The 15,971-nt window shown below is 40.9% G+C and overlaps 2 protein-coding genes across 2 annotated transcripts; both read right to left on the bottom strand.

Annotated features, from left to right (window-relative positions):
• Positions 1–1,839: 1,839 nt before the first annotated feature.
• On the bottom strand, positions 1,840–6,834 carry LOC121762265 (CSC1-like protein RXW8). The gene is made up of 9 exons (XM_042158082.1): positions 6,554–6,834; positions 5,903–6,049; positions 5,611–5,674; positions 5,168–5,377; positions 4,906–5,085; positions 4,042–4,340; positions 3,616–3,904; positions 2,734–3,249; positions 1,840–2,028 (listed from the first exon to the last, which is right to left on the bottom strand). Exons 1-9 carry the CDS (start codon positions 6,832–6,834, stop codon positions 1,840–1,842), a joined length of 2,175 nt encoding a protein of 724 aa, XP_042014016.1.
• A 913-nt stretch (positions 6,835–7,747) lies between these two features.
• Positions 7,748–11,096, bottom strand: LOC121762523 (squalene monooxygenase SE1-like). Its single transcript, XM_042158423.1, has 8 exons — positions 10,413–11,096; positions 10,142–10,253; positions 9,504–9,678; positions 9,082–9,250; positions 8,776–8,994; positions 8,429–8,704; positions 8,066–8,344; positions 7,748–7,977 (listed from the first exon to the last, which is right to left on the bottom strand). The coding sequence occupies exons 1-8, from the start codon at positions 10,632–10,634 to the stop codon at positions 7,873–7,875; spliced, it is 1,557 nt and encodes a 518-aa protein (XP_042014357.1). The 5' UTR covers positions 10,635–11,096; the 3' UTR covers positions 7,748–7,872.
• Positions 11,097–15,971: the final 4,875 nt, after the last annotated feature.

The raw sequence follows: 15,971 nt of genomic DNA, 5'->3' as shown, positions 1-15,971 counted from the left end.
ATTCTAACTACATGGGCCTCATTTAAACCACACAACTTTAATCTGACGCTAGGTTTTATATTTCTATTTCAATATCGATATCATTATAGACTAATAACTAATTAGCAATTTTCTACTACCATACAAGGTAATCATATTTTATGCAACCTCATAACATAATTAATTTAAATGATTTAAGATCGAAGTGTGAATTGTGTCAATTTTGGTAAGCACCAATTCTAAACCCTAACTTGTTAAGGTCAATGCTATACATGTATGTTCTTAAAATTTAAACCCTAACTTATTAATGTCAATTTTATGTTACCTTTTTGCTAAGTATTCTTTTTGTTAAAAATGAGCAGCGGATCCAGGGGTGGTCGGGATAAAAAATAGTTATATCCTATCTTATGTTGATCTAGTGGAGTATTTTGATTGCTAGCTTTTGAATATAGAAGACAATAGCATTATTAATCCGGAAAGAAAGTAATGCAAGTAATCTTGTTATTATAGTATTACTAATTTTGAATGAAAGTAATGCAAGTAATTGATCTTGTCATGAAATAAAATAGTACCCATTCAACTCTAAAAAGCACGTTATTAGCAGCCACGGAATAAAATAAAATGGACAACAAGATGGTACTACAAAATTATTTTAATTATCAATCAATGACATAAAGCAATTTTATAAATAAATTATTGAATTCCCTTAGTTTCTGTAAAGTTGTGAGGAATATCGTCCAACAAGAAGCAGCACCTCAGATAAAGCCTCGAGAATAAAACCAATTTCTTTTAAAGATTGGCTTTATTCAGAAGGCGACATTCTGTCAAATTCCATAATATATTATTGATGACAAAATGGATTTATCTTCCAAATTACGACAAATTTGAAAGCCCTTGTGATTTTTTAATATTCAATTAATAATTACAGTCAGCAATTTAATTGATGATTTTGACACTCACTAGGATTATGAGAATATTCTCTGAGAATTGTTGTCGTTTAAGGACAAAATTAGAGGCTGCATGGCATAGAATTTTGCAGAAAAAACTGTGATTATTTAAGGTTAAAAGAAATGTTACTACTTATGATTATTCTGTTTCCAAAAAGAAGAAGATGACCCTAATTTGGGCATTATTCTTTTGTCTTAACCTTGATACTTGGAATTATAAATAGTTTATCTGATCTGACCCACCCACAAAATCATGGAGAATCTATAAAATGAGAATTTTTGTTACTTAATTATCTGGAATTTCAGTGGTATCTTTCAGTTTATCGTGTGTCGGCCTCGTGCTTAGGGCCTTAGGCACGCACTATAATTATTTTATTGTTAATATTTTTGGGTAATTTGTATGTAAATTTCGAAAATTTAGGTCCTTAACATAAGGATGCTTTTCTTCGCAACCTCCATTTTGATTATTACAACCGTTATTCTAATTTTATGTCCTTATAAGATAAAATTGTTGTAGTGAGAAAGTTTCAAACGACACAAACAGTGCGTTAGACTTTCATTTTGTTGGATCATACGTTGGTTGTTGGAACTTTGCCCAATCAGTCAATCACTGTTTGTATGGTTTGAGACTTTTTTGAATATTGAAAATGAAAACAACACATGCATCGATCCTTTTATAATGAAATCGATCAAAACTTCAATCCAAACAAAAAAACCCTAAATTCGATCGAAATGGTACATTTCTCTATATCAATCAATCACAAAATGTGCCCATTAGTGCAATTATTAATCTACATGTGGATTTCCTTTCAAATGGAAACATGCACTACAAAAAAAAACACGCGATTTACCAATGAGTTTACCGACGGAAAATTTCCCACCGACAGATTTACCAACGGAAAATTGTGGATGATCAAGCATGAGAAATACCTCCCATCTCAGCTGTATCATGTGCAGAATTAGACCTACTAATCATCCCTAACTTTCTACTACCCCATCTCCCACTCTGGGATTTGTACTGAGAATAAGCTGTTAGCAAACTTTGGTGGATATCTTCCATTTGCCCACTTTGCTCATCTACACGGTCCATTTCAATAACACTCTGCATTTAAAAAAAAGAGTTAACTAATCAAATATCGACTAATACTTCATAAAGATTCTTAGCCATGAATTGATCATATTTTGGTTATAATTAAAGATTACATAACTTTTTAGTCATGAGTCAAGTTATAAACAATATATGTAGGCCAAAAATATAACCATTTTCTAAATCATTACAATATGCAAAACTAAATTAATTGCATTTTGCTTACAATTCACAGCCACGAAAAAGTTGAAATAAGGGTAAAACACTACTTTTAACTAGGAAATTGACCATTTTGAAAAAACCTTTTCAATAAGAATAAATAGCATATAAAAAAACTTCATTCAATGTAAAAAAGTTATACATGCACTTAATTTATAAAGAACATTTTCGTGGTCCTGAGTTCGATTCCCAGCAGGGACGCAATTACAAAACCACGAAAATTCAGTTTCTCTATGCATTAAGGTTGGTAGTTTTAGGGGGGGAAATGATGTTTTTACAATGACACTATCAATAGATGCTTAGTACAACCCGAACCACCGGTTCAGCCCAGAGCCAGACCATTGGTTCCGGTTTTTGAATGTAACCGGAACTGGCCAGTTCTATTGGTCCGGTTCTGGTTTTAAAATTTTGGAACCATAACTGGCGGTTCGCCACCTTTTTTTTTTTACTAAAACCGAGAAAAATTGAAAAAAAATCATAAGACGTGCAGTGATTAATTACCTTAGCCGGAGTTCGAAAGAAGACGGGAAGAAACCTCTGCCTGCAGAACTGGTTAAAGAGGAGAGTGAGAACGATGAGAGGGAAAGTGAAAGTGGAAGGCCCCGGTGCGTCTTTGATCCCAAACACACCAAGAGCTATGACCTGCATCAGCACGAGGGAGAATATGGCTGTGTTGTGAACAATCGGCCAGTACTGACCGCCACTGTCGTACTTCATAACGTACACATTCAGTATCTGGTTGCGGTAGACGAGGAAGGCGAGAACAAAGTAGACGAGCACGAATGGCAGGATGAGCGGGGCCAAGGTGCTGCATGTGATGCCAAGCAGACCAAACAGGAGAACTCGAGGAACTTCTGTGTGGTAAGGGAATGAAAAGGGGGTCGGGGTGGAGGAGTCGCTGCTGTTTTTGAGAATGTATCGACTGACCACATTGGTGAGAATAGGGGCCACCTGAATCAGCTCGCATGCTAAGCTCGCCCACCCCGACGTTAGACAGTACGTCATGAAGAAGGTCGCCTAAGAAAACGAACAAATCGAGCTTTAATGTTTTTAAGTAGTTTTGTTTTATTATCTCGAAGATAGGGGTGCGCTATATTGCTAATTTTTAAGTTGCTAACTCTGCTAACTTATCAACGTAGTGTATCAAAAATGTCAATACGATGACAATTAAATGTCAACACAATACATTGAAATGTCAACAAAATTATATGTTGACATTTTTAATACACTGTGTTGATGAGTTAGTAGAGTTAGCAACTTAGCAATTGATCACACCCCCTCGAAGATATTGATATGATGATATTTTTCGAGCCTAAAATATGACAAGAAATAAATCAACATTTTCATGGCTCGAAGGTTGTAATGATAAATAAAGATGAGTACCGTTGAGGGGACGGCTTTGGCGAGCAAAGCGGGTATGTTTTTGTAGTCTCCCAGCTTGAGAATGGAGATCTGATAGTGGTCGATGGCGGCCTCGGTCAAGATATTGGCGAAGAAGACATTCCATATGACGAAGTATACAACCTTGATGCATGCGCTTCTCTTCCTCTCGCTGCGCGATATCACTCCCTCCAACGTCGAGAACACGTACATAACCGGCGGAACCATGTATAGAAAGAGTGTTAGTATAACACTAGGTAGATATCCAGTCACCAGTTGTTCCAATACCACCCTGCAAAAGAATAGTGCAATCTATAGATAGGTTCAAACAAGAATATGATGCATATATAAAGATGAAGTAAGTCAAATGATTGAGATCCACAACAAACAAGAGTGTGAAAAATAGAGAAGCTTAGAGGGAGTATTTACCTCCCTACAGCTTTCTCCAAGAATGGTAGGAACTTGGTTAGTTTATCAAGATGGACAAGAGATTGTGTAAAGACGACGGGAACGAGGAAGAAAGTGACGAAGAAGAAGGAGGCGAAAACAACTATGATCTTTCGGATCCAAAGGCTTTGGTAGGAAACACAGAGATTAGCCCAAAACATGTCGCGTGGTTCAGGAGCTGCATTTGTTACCCATGCCATCGGATTCTGCGTTTGAAGAGCCTCCGAAGCAACCAATGCAGCATATCGAGTCCTGAAGAAAACAAGCGCAGCTCCACACTCCTACATGTACACAAGACGTGAGAACTGTGGAAATTCTTGCACGAAACTTATAAGTCATTTGCACATAATCTATAAGTCACTTGCACTAAATTCAGTGCAAGTGACTTATAAATTTAGTCCGTGAATTGTAAAATTCACAAACGTAGGATCATTTAAACCTTGCACTAAACTTCTAAGTCAGTTGCACCAAATCCATAAATCACTTGCATTGAATCAATAATATCACAAATTTGCAATATTTGCAAACCGTTGAATTCAATGCAAGTGACCTATAAGTTTAGAGCATGTCAAGTCTTTATTTAAACTAGTACATAAATACATCTATCAAATAATACTAGTAACGTTTTGCATTTAGCAAGTAACTCACTTAACCTAAAAAGTACTCCTAGTTACTCAATTAGTGTTGGTAGAAACCCCTTATCTTTTAATCCTCGACCTAATGGTTGGATACGAACTGTCTTGCCTACTAAGTTGTGTTTTATTGTCATACATATCTTCTATGGTGCATTTATCATGATATTTACGAAAGCGCATATATAAATTAATAAAATGAATCTTTTCTTACATCTGAATCATCAAGGAAAGTTTCCTCTTTGGTAATACTTTTAGACTCATCAGAAAGTTCCTTCATTTCTTCTGAAGCATTATTATTGCCTCCACAAAACCCACATCTCAGTAGTCGTTTCACATATCGTCTCTCCATGTGTACGCTTTTCAGTATCTTGTACATCCTCTCAGCATCACTCTAACCATATAACATGAAACACAAACATAAACCATTAGATAGGATAAATAAATATGTACAACTAATATTGGATCAGTATCACCATCAATTTCTGGATTGCACTCTTCTCATAAACCATTTGATGAGATAGATAGCTTGTTGAATAGAAATCTGTGAAGAATCTGGTTAGAGTATCACTGTAAGATTCTTGGTCTATCCATGGGATTGCTCGGACAACTACTGTAAACTGACTAGCACAGTGAAGAGGTGAATTGATGTGGTTCAGCCTCATCTTCATGATGTGCTTGAATTCCTGAACAAGGATTCATGGACAAATATAGGTCAAGATGACTAATTTCTTGAATATCATGAGATTTAGGTGGTGGAATTGTTGGCCGTACTGAATAGAGAGAAAAATATTATTGCGAGGAGAGAAAATAGACAAATTTTAGTCTAGATATGAAAAAAAGGTGGACATCTTGAGTGAGATGGAAGATTTAGTTTACAAGAACCAAAAGCCCAAAAAAGGAATAAGAAATTACTTACAGAGTAAAGGAAGAAACATGCACATATAGTTATGATATGTAATGCAAAACAATGGAACCCTAACCTGTAAAAGAGAGAAATTCGGTGTTAGATTTTACGCAACCACATTCATTGAAGCATATCTGATACGTGAAAAGTGATCAACAAAACCCTAGGTTTCATCCCAAACCAACTACGGATGGGAAGAGTTACTCATTAGGTATTTAAATTGATCGCTTTTACTTCGCATTTTTTATGCGGACAATTGATATGTGAAAATCACAACAAATATTAATACTAAAGTTTACCATACCATTCTGATCCTCTTTTGACATTCCCAATGGTAAAGACAGTCAAAAGCTCTTCTCTGATTTCCTTGTGCTTCATTTCTTTTCCAAAATAATTAAGAGGGAGAACAAATACCAAGCATATGACTGAAGAAACAGTAAACAATTTGATACTGCACAGATAAAAATAAATTGAAATAGTTATACATATTTATATACAAAAAACACAAACAATTTATTACACTCTCTCCCCCTCTGTCCACGAAATAAAGTCTCAATTTACCATAAACAGAAATCCGTAATTAAAACTCCTATTTCACATTTCCTCCGGGCCCCACATATTCTAGTAAATCATTCAGCTCACTTTCCACTACAAAAATATGAGTGTGTAAAGGTGAGACTCGCACTCTACTAACTTTTCTAGCTCATTTTTCTTCCCGTTCTTAAAACTCTTGCCGAGTCAAGGACTTGTAACATAGTCCTAAGATCAAATATTGTAATCAGACAATATTCATAAAACTCAATAATTTCATGTAATCCGTCACACCGAACACCACCATATAAGACAATACTTTTTATTCACCTGAAGACGAGGCCATATCCATCCAACCGAACAATATTTATAAAACTCAATTTCATCTAATCCATCAAACCGAACGACAACACAATTTCATCACCTGAAGACTACGGCACGCAGAAAGACGACGGCGTCGACACCCCCAGCGGCGTAGAGCTCGTCCTCGGTGGCGCTCCACGCCTTGACGACCCAGCTGGCGGAGGGGACGAGCCTCGCAAGCCAAAAGGGGTCATGGCGCTTGGATCGGGCTCGAGCAAGCTTGTGCCCAAAGTAGACAGTCGCAAAGTGTGGCTGCTTTCTTAGCACAGAATACAAAGAGAAAACGCCCAAACACACAACACTATTCACACCGACAGAAGCCAACAGACCACCAACGTTCATCTCTCTCCTTGTTTAAGATCCAAGCATGCATCCAATCTTCATAACAAAATTCAATTCAATCATACATGAGATAGCTAGCTTTGTGTGGGGAGCAAAATTGGGAGGAAAGGGAAAAGAATGAGATTTGCAAATTGCACGAAGAGAAAGAGAAAGTGAGGGAGAGTCAAGCGGATCGGAATGATGTTGGCAAACCGTTTTAACTGTACTTCTCTCTCATCTCTTTTTTATCCCTCTATTTTTTTTTCTTGTCTTCATTAAACTTATACTATATCAAAAAAATAAATCTTGTTTTAAAAATCTCATCAAAAAATTTTAATTTGAGGTATGAAATATAGTAAATGTATTCAAAATTATATTTCAGTCTTTTTAAATAATCAATTATATATCAATGTAAATTTTATCATTTGGATTTCATTTCAAGGATTGAGCCGTGACATGATGTATTCACTTGAATTTTAGGTTTCTAATAGTTGCCGAAACGGACTGGAAAATTTGATATAAACTAGAAAGATGGGAATAAAATTAATAAAATAATTAAAGATCATAATATATGTAATCAATATAACTTCTGATTAAAACGGCCGGCAATAAGGTAAGTCAATATGGTCTCTTAGTTTGATTTGATTCACAGTGTTAGTAATGGTGAAATGTTGGAGTAGTCATTAGGAATAGCGGTGAATTTGATCATTAGATTAACCGTTAAAGGAATTCCTGATTCCGATTTACGATTGTTGAATGGTGAATCAATCGATGGAGATGGAACTGGGATTGAAATTTGTAACCATAAATTAGTTATTTGGCGTGAGTTTAACTTTGCTAATCATGTTTAGAAGCATTGCTAATTGTAGTGTTTTCATCATCAAAACGGCGTCGTAAGATCCAAACCCAAAATAGTAGTAACAGAGTTGTGTCGTTTGTGAAAGAAACCAAATAGTACTTCTGAGAAGGAAAGAGTGTATTTACACAAGTCAATCAACTTCAAATTTCTCAACCACAACTCACCTTAAACAACAAACAAATTTTGACATCAAATGACCATTACTTAGCAGGAGGAGCTCTGTAGTAGGCCGGAACGGTGGCCGGGAAGAACATCTGCCGGACGCCCTCTGCCTTGATGATCGGAAAGATTATCGCCGACGCACTCTGAAACCGAGAAAAATGACAAGTTTACGGATGAAACAAGTGGAAATGGAACTAGTTTTGGTGATGGATATAACGTGTGTGTACTCACTGATATCAATCTGGCCCCGATCCACATCTGTTTTGGGGAGGGGAACGGCAGCAGCAACCGGCCAACGCCATATATCGCCACCGCGAAGAAATGGCAGACGAGGCTGAGCGGCCGTGGGTTCAGGCCAGAGAGGAGAGACACTGGCCCGCTTGAGAACACCCCTCCGAGGCTCAGATAGTCGAAGCACGCCTGGCGCATCTCGTTCCTTGCTTGATCGGGCGAGGCACTAAAGACCTTGTATAGGGCGCCTGCCAACGTGTTGATTGTCGATGCCACAGGCTGCAGATGAGAAACAGACAAATTCCAAATCAAGAAACTGTCGTGTAAATATAGAGAGCTGATGGTGATGATCGAACCGACAACCTTGCGCAAGGTGTAGAAAGATTCGAGGTACTTGCAGAGAGTGGGCGCGTCGTTTAGGTCTCTCAACGGCCTAAGGAGGTTGCGCAAGACGACTATATCAGATAATGCAACGGTCATCCCTCCTCCGGTCAAGGGGTGGCGCATGTTGAAGGCGTCCCCCATGAGCAGAGCTCCCGGGGTCGGATGAGGAGCGGCAGGCATGCTTCTGTTCGGCATTGTCCTCATGTTCCCTCTCACGATAGCGGAGAGGAACGCACCGTGCAGCTCGGGCGGGACCTAAAACAGTCTAACATCAGCAACGAAGCCAAAGCAAGCATTATACAAAGATCAACCGGAGAAATAATTACTTGGGGAGCAATGACAGTCTTCAAATACTTGGCCAGATCACCATTCGATATGGACGGCACCTTCTCACCGGGAACGTCGACCAGGCATCGGATTTCAGTGCTACTGATGGGGTAAAACAAGATGGGTGAAGGGTCTGCCAAGATGACATGCCCATGGTTCGCAAAGGGGAGGTCGCACTTCTCGAGGACCAATCCCACGAAACAGGAGGGGACGTCCACCTGCAAAGCAAAACGAGTCTCAGCCCAACGAAGAAGCTGCAGCAACTGATGAATTTAACAGCAAACATGTTTCTTTATGAATCTTACTTTAGGAGTGCAAAGAGAGCGTCGCAAGTTGGAAAAGCATCCATCGCAGACAACTGTCAGAGGTGCGTAAGCTTTCATCTCCTCGCCTGATTTTGTTCTGTACTGTACCCCCGTTATAGCCCCCTTCTCTTCGAGGAGAGATGTCACAGTTCCTTGCTCTAGTGTAACACTGCCACACAAAGAAACTAGTGTTTAGTCCACCACAAACTTGATGTATTCGATAATTAACTTAAAGGCTCGTGTTTGATCATGTAATCCTTCAAACACTCGATCCTATGTAACGCCAAATCTAATCTGTTTCGCCCCATTATTGAACCGGCCGTCTCATGAAAGAAGAGAGGCACAGATTCAAACAGAAGATCATTATAAACATAACAAGAGACTGATTCATTATTGATAAATTAGCAGGTAGAGGCAAATACTTGGGAAGCGAAGCAGCTTTCTCGCGCATCCTCTGTATGAAGCGTCCGTTATGGAAGCTCCGTCCAGATACATCAGAGTGAAACTTCTCCAGAGGGTAGGACAGCCAAGTGGCTTTCCCATCCTTGAACAGAGCATACCCGAATACCCTTTGAGCATCGATTTCATCCACGCAATCTGGAGTCGAAACACATCCAAATCAAACTAACATTTATAAAACTAAATATCAACAGCCAACAGACAGCATAACAGTGCAAAATGTATCCCCAAAAGATCAAAGCAGACCCCACACACAAACCACCACATATCTTGGATTTCTAACTCAAACATCAAATCTAATGTCAACTACACTTGCAAAATCAAAGGAGAAGAATAACCACTTAAACAAGAACACACACACACACACACACATTATACCTTAGTTCTTACTCAAACATCAAATCTAATGTCAACTCCAATCAGCTAATCCAAATCACATTAACACTTGCAAATCAAAGAAGAATGCACCCACTGAAACAAGAACAAACACACTATATCCTGGAGTTCTAACTCAAACATCAAAACTAATGTCGACTACAAACACCTAATCCAAATCACAGTAGTAGAAGAATACACCCAGTAAAACAAGAACACACTATACCTTGGAGTTCTAACTCAATGAGCTTGAGATATCCACCTGGTTGCAAGAGTTCTCCCACAATCCTGTCAGGCTCAGTCAAGTCTCTCTCAATCACCCTAACCCTTCTACCATCCTTGATCCAAATCAAGAACACACAAGCCAACAACATTGCAAAAATCAGGTCCAAATCAAACGCAAAAAAAAGACACAACTTCCAAATCATTCCGATTCATTTCTAAATCTGGTGACCATCTTCATAAAATCAAAAAAACACAATGTAAAAAGGCGCTACCTTTCCGAGGGTATAAGCAAGGGCGGCGCCGGCAACTCCGGCACCCACAATGATGATGTCATCGCCGCCTTCCCTCGATCTGCATTCCCTCTGGTCGACGACGGTGGCGGCGGCGGTGTCTCCATCACTCTCCTCAATCTTTTTCAAGAACCCATTACGGAAAAAGAGGAAAACCCCCAAAATGGCAAGCAGAAGGGAGCCCAGAAGGGTGAGATCGACCATCTCCTCCGGCAATGCGTGCCCAACTCTCCCCGGCCGGCGGCAATGCGGTGGCGCAGCAAGCAGCTAGACGAAGGATGTGTGTTCCCCTCTTCCTTGGGTTAAATAAAGATGCAAAATTGAAACCAAATCAATGCCTCGTTGGCGTGATTTGGCGTATCCAATTCAAGGCCTCTCTATATTTTTTGCACACATATGAACGTGTGACAGACTCAAAAATAAGGGGAAAACAAATTTTATTTGAATAATCTCCCACCACAAACATAAAACAGGCAGAAAAAGATGAAATTTTCTGCTAAAGTGATTATTTTAATGTTAAAGATTGGTTTTTTTCGAAGAAGGTTGGAGAAACGGAGAGATGGATGTTGTTGAAGTGTTCATGGAAACGGGAGATGAATATTCTAGCAGCTTCTAATTGTGTTTGTGAGTATAATTCTTTTTGCATTGGACAAACAATTGTTATGCAACAAGATTTGGTAATGTTTGTGAATTGGTGTATCACATAATAAAATGTGTTAGATAATCTTGTCGTTGTTTTCGTAGGTCATAGTTTATGTCATGTTGCAATAAATTAGACAAACCATCTTTATTCTATAAGATTTGATATTGTTTCTGTTTGATGCAAATGTAATACAAAGTAAATGTGAACAATCTTTTTGTAATCAAAGATATGTAGAATCGGACGTAGCGAAGAATTAATAATATTTAAATTTTAACTTCGAATAATTGGGATAGGCTTATCGCAATTTGAAATTATTGGCAAGTTAAATTTGATGGAATTTTTTTTATTCTCATGTACTAGCAGTGAAGTTGGTCGACCCTCGACCTACTGCACCATTGTATGAATAGATGCAATTGTGCATTGCCTATCCAATTATATGCATTATATGGATATATTCGAATTTTTATGTCATATTATAATTGACCACATATTCAAACTTCCAATTTGATTTGAAGTTTTTTGGATGCCCTTTTAACTGAATCTCATGATAAACTGCATTTCACTTGTTACTAAAAGTATAGACTCCTTTCGTATCAATCTAAATTAATAAAGTTCTACTTCTTATATTGACTTATTTAACTGAATTAATTCAATCCAAATTTAATTATGAGGGAATATCTTTGATCCAATTTTGGGACCAGTTTTTGGCTCAATGTAATGTTGAGAGAGACATTGTGGTCCAGATACAAATCATGTAGGGTAAGCACATCATTATTCAGATTCCATTCAAACAAAAGTTACACTAATAAATTCTTCGATTTCAATTTCTCATTCTTGTTCTTATGTATTTGGATTTTAACTATATTCAATACCAAGTGATGGTTTGGCGAATTTTTGATGGTGATGAATGCAGGAAAATACAGATCACGATACAGAGATTTACGTGGTTCGATTTACTGAGGTAAATCTACGTCCACGGGAAGAAAAGAGGGCAGAGTTGTATTGCTTGATCTGTTTTCTACAGCTTACAATACAGACTTGCTATTTGATATTTGATCTCTAGAGAACTTAACCCTTCTTTATCTGATCTGAGTTCTATTTATACATTGAACTAAGATCGTGGCTTGCATCACCACTAATGATGGTTGTGAATGTCGTGGAGGTCATGGAGATCCTGCATGGGTCCACTATCCTGCATGAGATCCTGCATGAGTCCACTATCTCTGTGCTTGGTCCACTATCCTGCATGTGATCCTGCATGAGTTGACTATCTTCCAGTTCGGTCGAATACTGAGACCGAACTGCTGAACTATTGCCGAGTAGCTTTTGCCGATCTGAGAGTGGAGCTTGATTGGTCGGCTTTTACCGAGCTGTGGGCTGGGGCCGAACTCTTTGGTAATGCCGAACTGATACTCTTCCTTGGGCTTTGGGCTGATGGGCCGTCACTGCTATTGGGCTTGTTTAGTACGTACCCCATCACTACCCCCCCCGAAAAGCGAAGTGAATCACTTCGGCGAAGCGAGTCACTTCGGCATTCTGGATAAAGGTACGGGGGAGGCTGACGTCAGGGGACGTGCCTTGCGCGTGACTGCATTAAATGCGACAGTAAAATCCGGCCGTTGAATCCTGAAAAGGTGGGATTCGAAACGGTGCGATGATTTTGAAATCTTCTCCGAATCTGATAAATACGTCCTTTCTTCATCAGTTGAACACTTTTGCTATAGCTTCTTCTGCACTCTATCTCCTTCGCGTAAAAATTTTCTTCCGCTTTCAAGAATTTTTTGAGAATTTCTTCAGACTTTCGAAGAGTAAGAACTATGTCTTCTTCTTCTTCTTCTGAGTCAGGTAGCGGTAGGAAAAGGGGTAAGGGGTCTTCTAGCCGGAAAGAATCTGGGGAGAAGACCGTAGAGTATTTTCACAGCGTCTTGAGTAAGGATACTGTGATATCCATATACGAAAAATATCTTCTTCCCAGGGGGAAGGCGGTGGTTCCCGACGACGATCATAGGGCTAACGAGCCGCCGGAGGGTTATGCCACCGTTTACGAAGCCTGCTTAGAATGTGGGCTTCGTTTTCCTCTTCCCCCACCTTTTGTAGAGCTTCTTGATTTCTTTCAACTCCCTTTAGGTCAGGTGACTCCGAATTCTTGGAGGCACTTATCGGCCTTTGCTGCCGAACTGCGTAGGCTAGATAAGGATCTGTCTCTGAGGGCAATCCTTAATTTTTTCCAGTTTAAGAGGAAGGGATCTTGGTTTTACCTGATCCCTTTACAGCCTTTTAGGGCCTTCTGCAAAACCAAATGGCCGAAATGGCAAAACCGCTTCTTTTTTTATAATAGGACAGCGGCTCCGGGCTTTCCCTGGAGAGGGCCGAAGTCCGTGATTCCTCATCCTCGGTTAGAACCGTTGGCCGAGCTCGAGGGCGAGCTCAATAAGATTCCTATGATTAGGAAACAGTACTCGGAAACTGAGCTCGTCAAGGGCGACCTCGTGTTCAATATCTCGTCTTCGGACGAAGAAACTGAGGGTGAGGATTTCTTTTTTATGCTTTACTGCTTTAGCGGCGAAAACTAACCTTGCTTTCTTGCTTTTTGGCAGTGTACATGCTGAATAAGATTAGCCGCAAATCCTCCGAGCTTAAGGAGCCGGAGAAAGAGAAGGCTACCAGCTCGGCGCCTGATGTCGAGAAGAATCCGAAGAGGCAAAGGACCTCTTCGGATCCAAAGAAGCCGGAGTCGACTTCGGCAAGTAGGAAGGGGAAGACCCAGAAGCCCCCGAGAGCGCCAGAGAAAGACGTGGTCTTGGCGCCTCCTTCGGAACATATCTGTGAGCCCTTTTTATGGCCCACGGACTTCGCCGAGGTGAATTCTCTTCTTGATTTTCTGGCCTTGCTTTTTTCCTGTATTTTTTGTGGCCCCTCTGTTGACTTTTTGCTTTTTCCATTTTCAGAGGAACGATATGCTCTCCAAGCTCGTCGCCGTTGAACTCTCCAAAGCGTCCAACGACTATGCTGAGATGCAGAGGAAGTTGGCGGCTGCTTGTCACCGGGCCGAGCAGGCTGAGGCAAACTTTGAGAAAGCCAGAGCTGCTAGGATTTCGGCCCAGGATGAAGCTCAGTTTGCCAAAAACCAGCTCGTCATCCAGCGAGAGCAGACGAAACGGAGGGATGCTGCCGCCGTGGTTGCCCAAGGAGAGGTTCTCCGTGCTTTCGCGGAGAAACTCTTTCTGAGCAACCAATTTTCAGCCTTTGTCGGTGATCTGCTGAAACTGATGACCGATAAAGCCGAGCAGGGTCCCGAAGTCATCCTGCCGCTGTACGGCCGAGAGATAGCAGCTCGGCTTCAGAGTCTGCCGGTGCTTGAGGAGCTTGCTTCGTCCTCGGTTCCTGCTTTCTGCAGACCAAGTTCGTAGTTGCCGAGCTGACCGCGATGAGAACATGGAGGCTATCTTTGCCTCCATAGGGTCAGTTTCACCCGCTCCAATTTTCCATGGAGAGGGTGAGACCGAGCAGCATGAGCGGCAGACCGGCGATGAGCAGGCCGAGCAGGAGGCGCAGCAGATCGGCTACGGTGGCGCCGAGCAGGCTGGGGAGAGCAGGGAGGCCGAGGCTGAAGCTGAAGCAGACAAGGAGAAGGAAGCTGAACCTCACCGAGAAGGCGGAGACGAAGCTGGCGGAGTATGATTTCGTCTCCCTTCTCTTAGTTTAGTTTCTTCCTTCTTGTAAAACGGCCTTGAAGCCCTTGTGTAGAAAAATTTTTTTCTTATGAATGAAAAAATTCTTCTTTCTGCTCTTGTGTCTTAGTATAGCCTTTCGTACTCTCTTTTACTCCTGTTGTGGTTTACTACCTGCTCAGTAATCTGAAATGCCGAACTGACATAGCTGCTCTATATTCTGAACTCTTAAGGAGCTGGAAGTACTTCACTGGAAGCGGCTGTACTCTTCGGCTTTAGACGAAGCTGAGAAAAGAGCCATAGCTGACCAGGTGAAGAATGACGAACTCTTGGCTCGTTCAGTGAAGCTGGAGGCCGACAATAAGGACTTAGAGTCCGAAAAGAAAGATCTGGAGGCCGAGCTGAATACCGCCGTCGCTGAGAGGACTGCGTATGAGGATTTCATCTGCAGGCGCGGGGGAATGACCATCTCTGAAGTTGAGGAACGAGTTGACGAACTGTGGGAGGAATATCATGTACTCCGGAGGAACAATGCGCTGGAGAGCTCGGCTTGCCAACAAGTCGTGAAATCATTGCGGCGCTGGGCTTCTCGGTACGACATCATTCTTTCCCGGCGTCCCTCAATCGAGAGATTCCTTAGGCATTTCCCGTCAACAGATGGTCACACTCCAGCTCAAACCCCTGATTCACTTGCTCAAAACCTTACTCCAAGTCAGCAACGAACTCAGGAACAGCCGGAAACGTCAAGACGAGAACGGACTCAGGAGCAACCGGAAACGTCAAGACAAGGACGGACTGAAGTTCGTAGAGGAGCTGTGATTATGAGTGAGCAAGATCAACAAATGCTTCGTGAAGAGACTCTTCGCCGCCGAGGTGCTAGAGCTTCTCGGGCTCAGGGAAGAGGCGGTAGGTCGATTAGAGCATCTCGTCGACCTGCTTATTCTTCAGCTGCCGAGAACGCCCGAACTCGGCTTCACGAGGATTTTGTGAATAGATGGCTCAACTTTAGCAACCAGGGACAGTAGAATAGTCCTTTGTAATGGCGTAACGCCTTCTCGTAGGGCAGCAGAATTGTATGCCGAACAAGTTTTAATAAATGAAATCTTCATTTCGCTTCTATCACTGCGTATTTACAGCTCAGCGAAAAAATTTCATCGTGCTCGTCCTCGGTCTTATGAAGTAAACTTCTTCGACCGGACTCGTCGTCGGTTTTATGAAGTAAGCTTC

Source organism: Salvia splendens, chromosome 13, assembly GCF_004379255.2.
Source record: "Salvia splendens isolate huo1 chromosome 13, SspV2, whole genome shotgun sequence".
Classification (NCBI taxonomy): Eukaryota; Viridiplantae; Streptophyta; class Magnoliopsida; order Lamiales; family Lamiaceae; genus Salvia; species Salvia splendens.
This window is presented reverse-complemented; position numbering and strand designations above follow the sequence as displayed.

Excerpts from the sequence above, each read along its gene's own strand:
- LOC121762265 (XM_042158082.1), bottom strand. The coding sequence starts at position 6,834 with ATGAACGTTGGTGGTCTGTTGGCTTCTGTCGGTGTGAATAGTGTTGTG. Across the intron at positions 6,050-6,553 it reads CTGCGTGCCGTAGTCTTCAG|TATCAAATTGTTTACTGTTT; the intron begins GTGATGAAATTG and ends TTATCTGTGCAG. Across the intron at positions 5,378-5,610 it reads CATGTTTCTTCCTTTACTCT|GAATTCAAGCACATCATGAA; the intron begins GTAAGTAATTTC and ends ATCCTTGTTCAG.
- LOC121762523 (XM_042158423.1), bottom strand. The coding sequence starts at position 10,634 with ATGGTCGATCTCACCCTTCTGGGCTCCCTTCTGCTTGCCATTTTGGGG. Across the intron at positions 9,679-10,141 it reads CATTGAGTTAGAACTCCAAG|ATTGCGTGGATGAAATCGAT; the intron begins GTATAGTGTGTT and ends TTTCGACTCCAG. Across the intron at positions 8,345-8,428 it reads CTTTCTACACCTTGCGCAAG|CCTGTGGCATCGACAATCAA; the intron begins GTTGTCGGTTCG and ends TCTCATCTGCAG.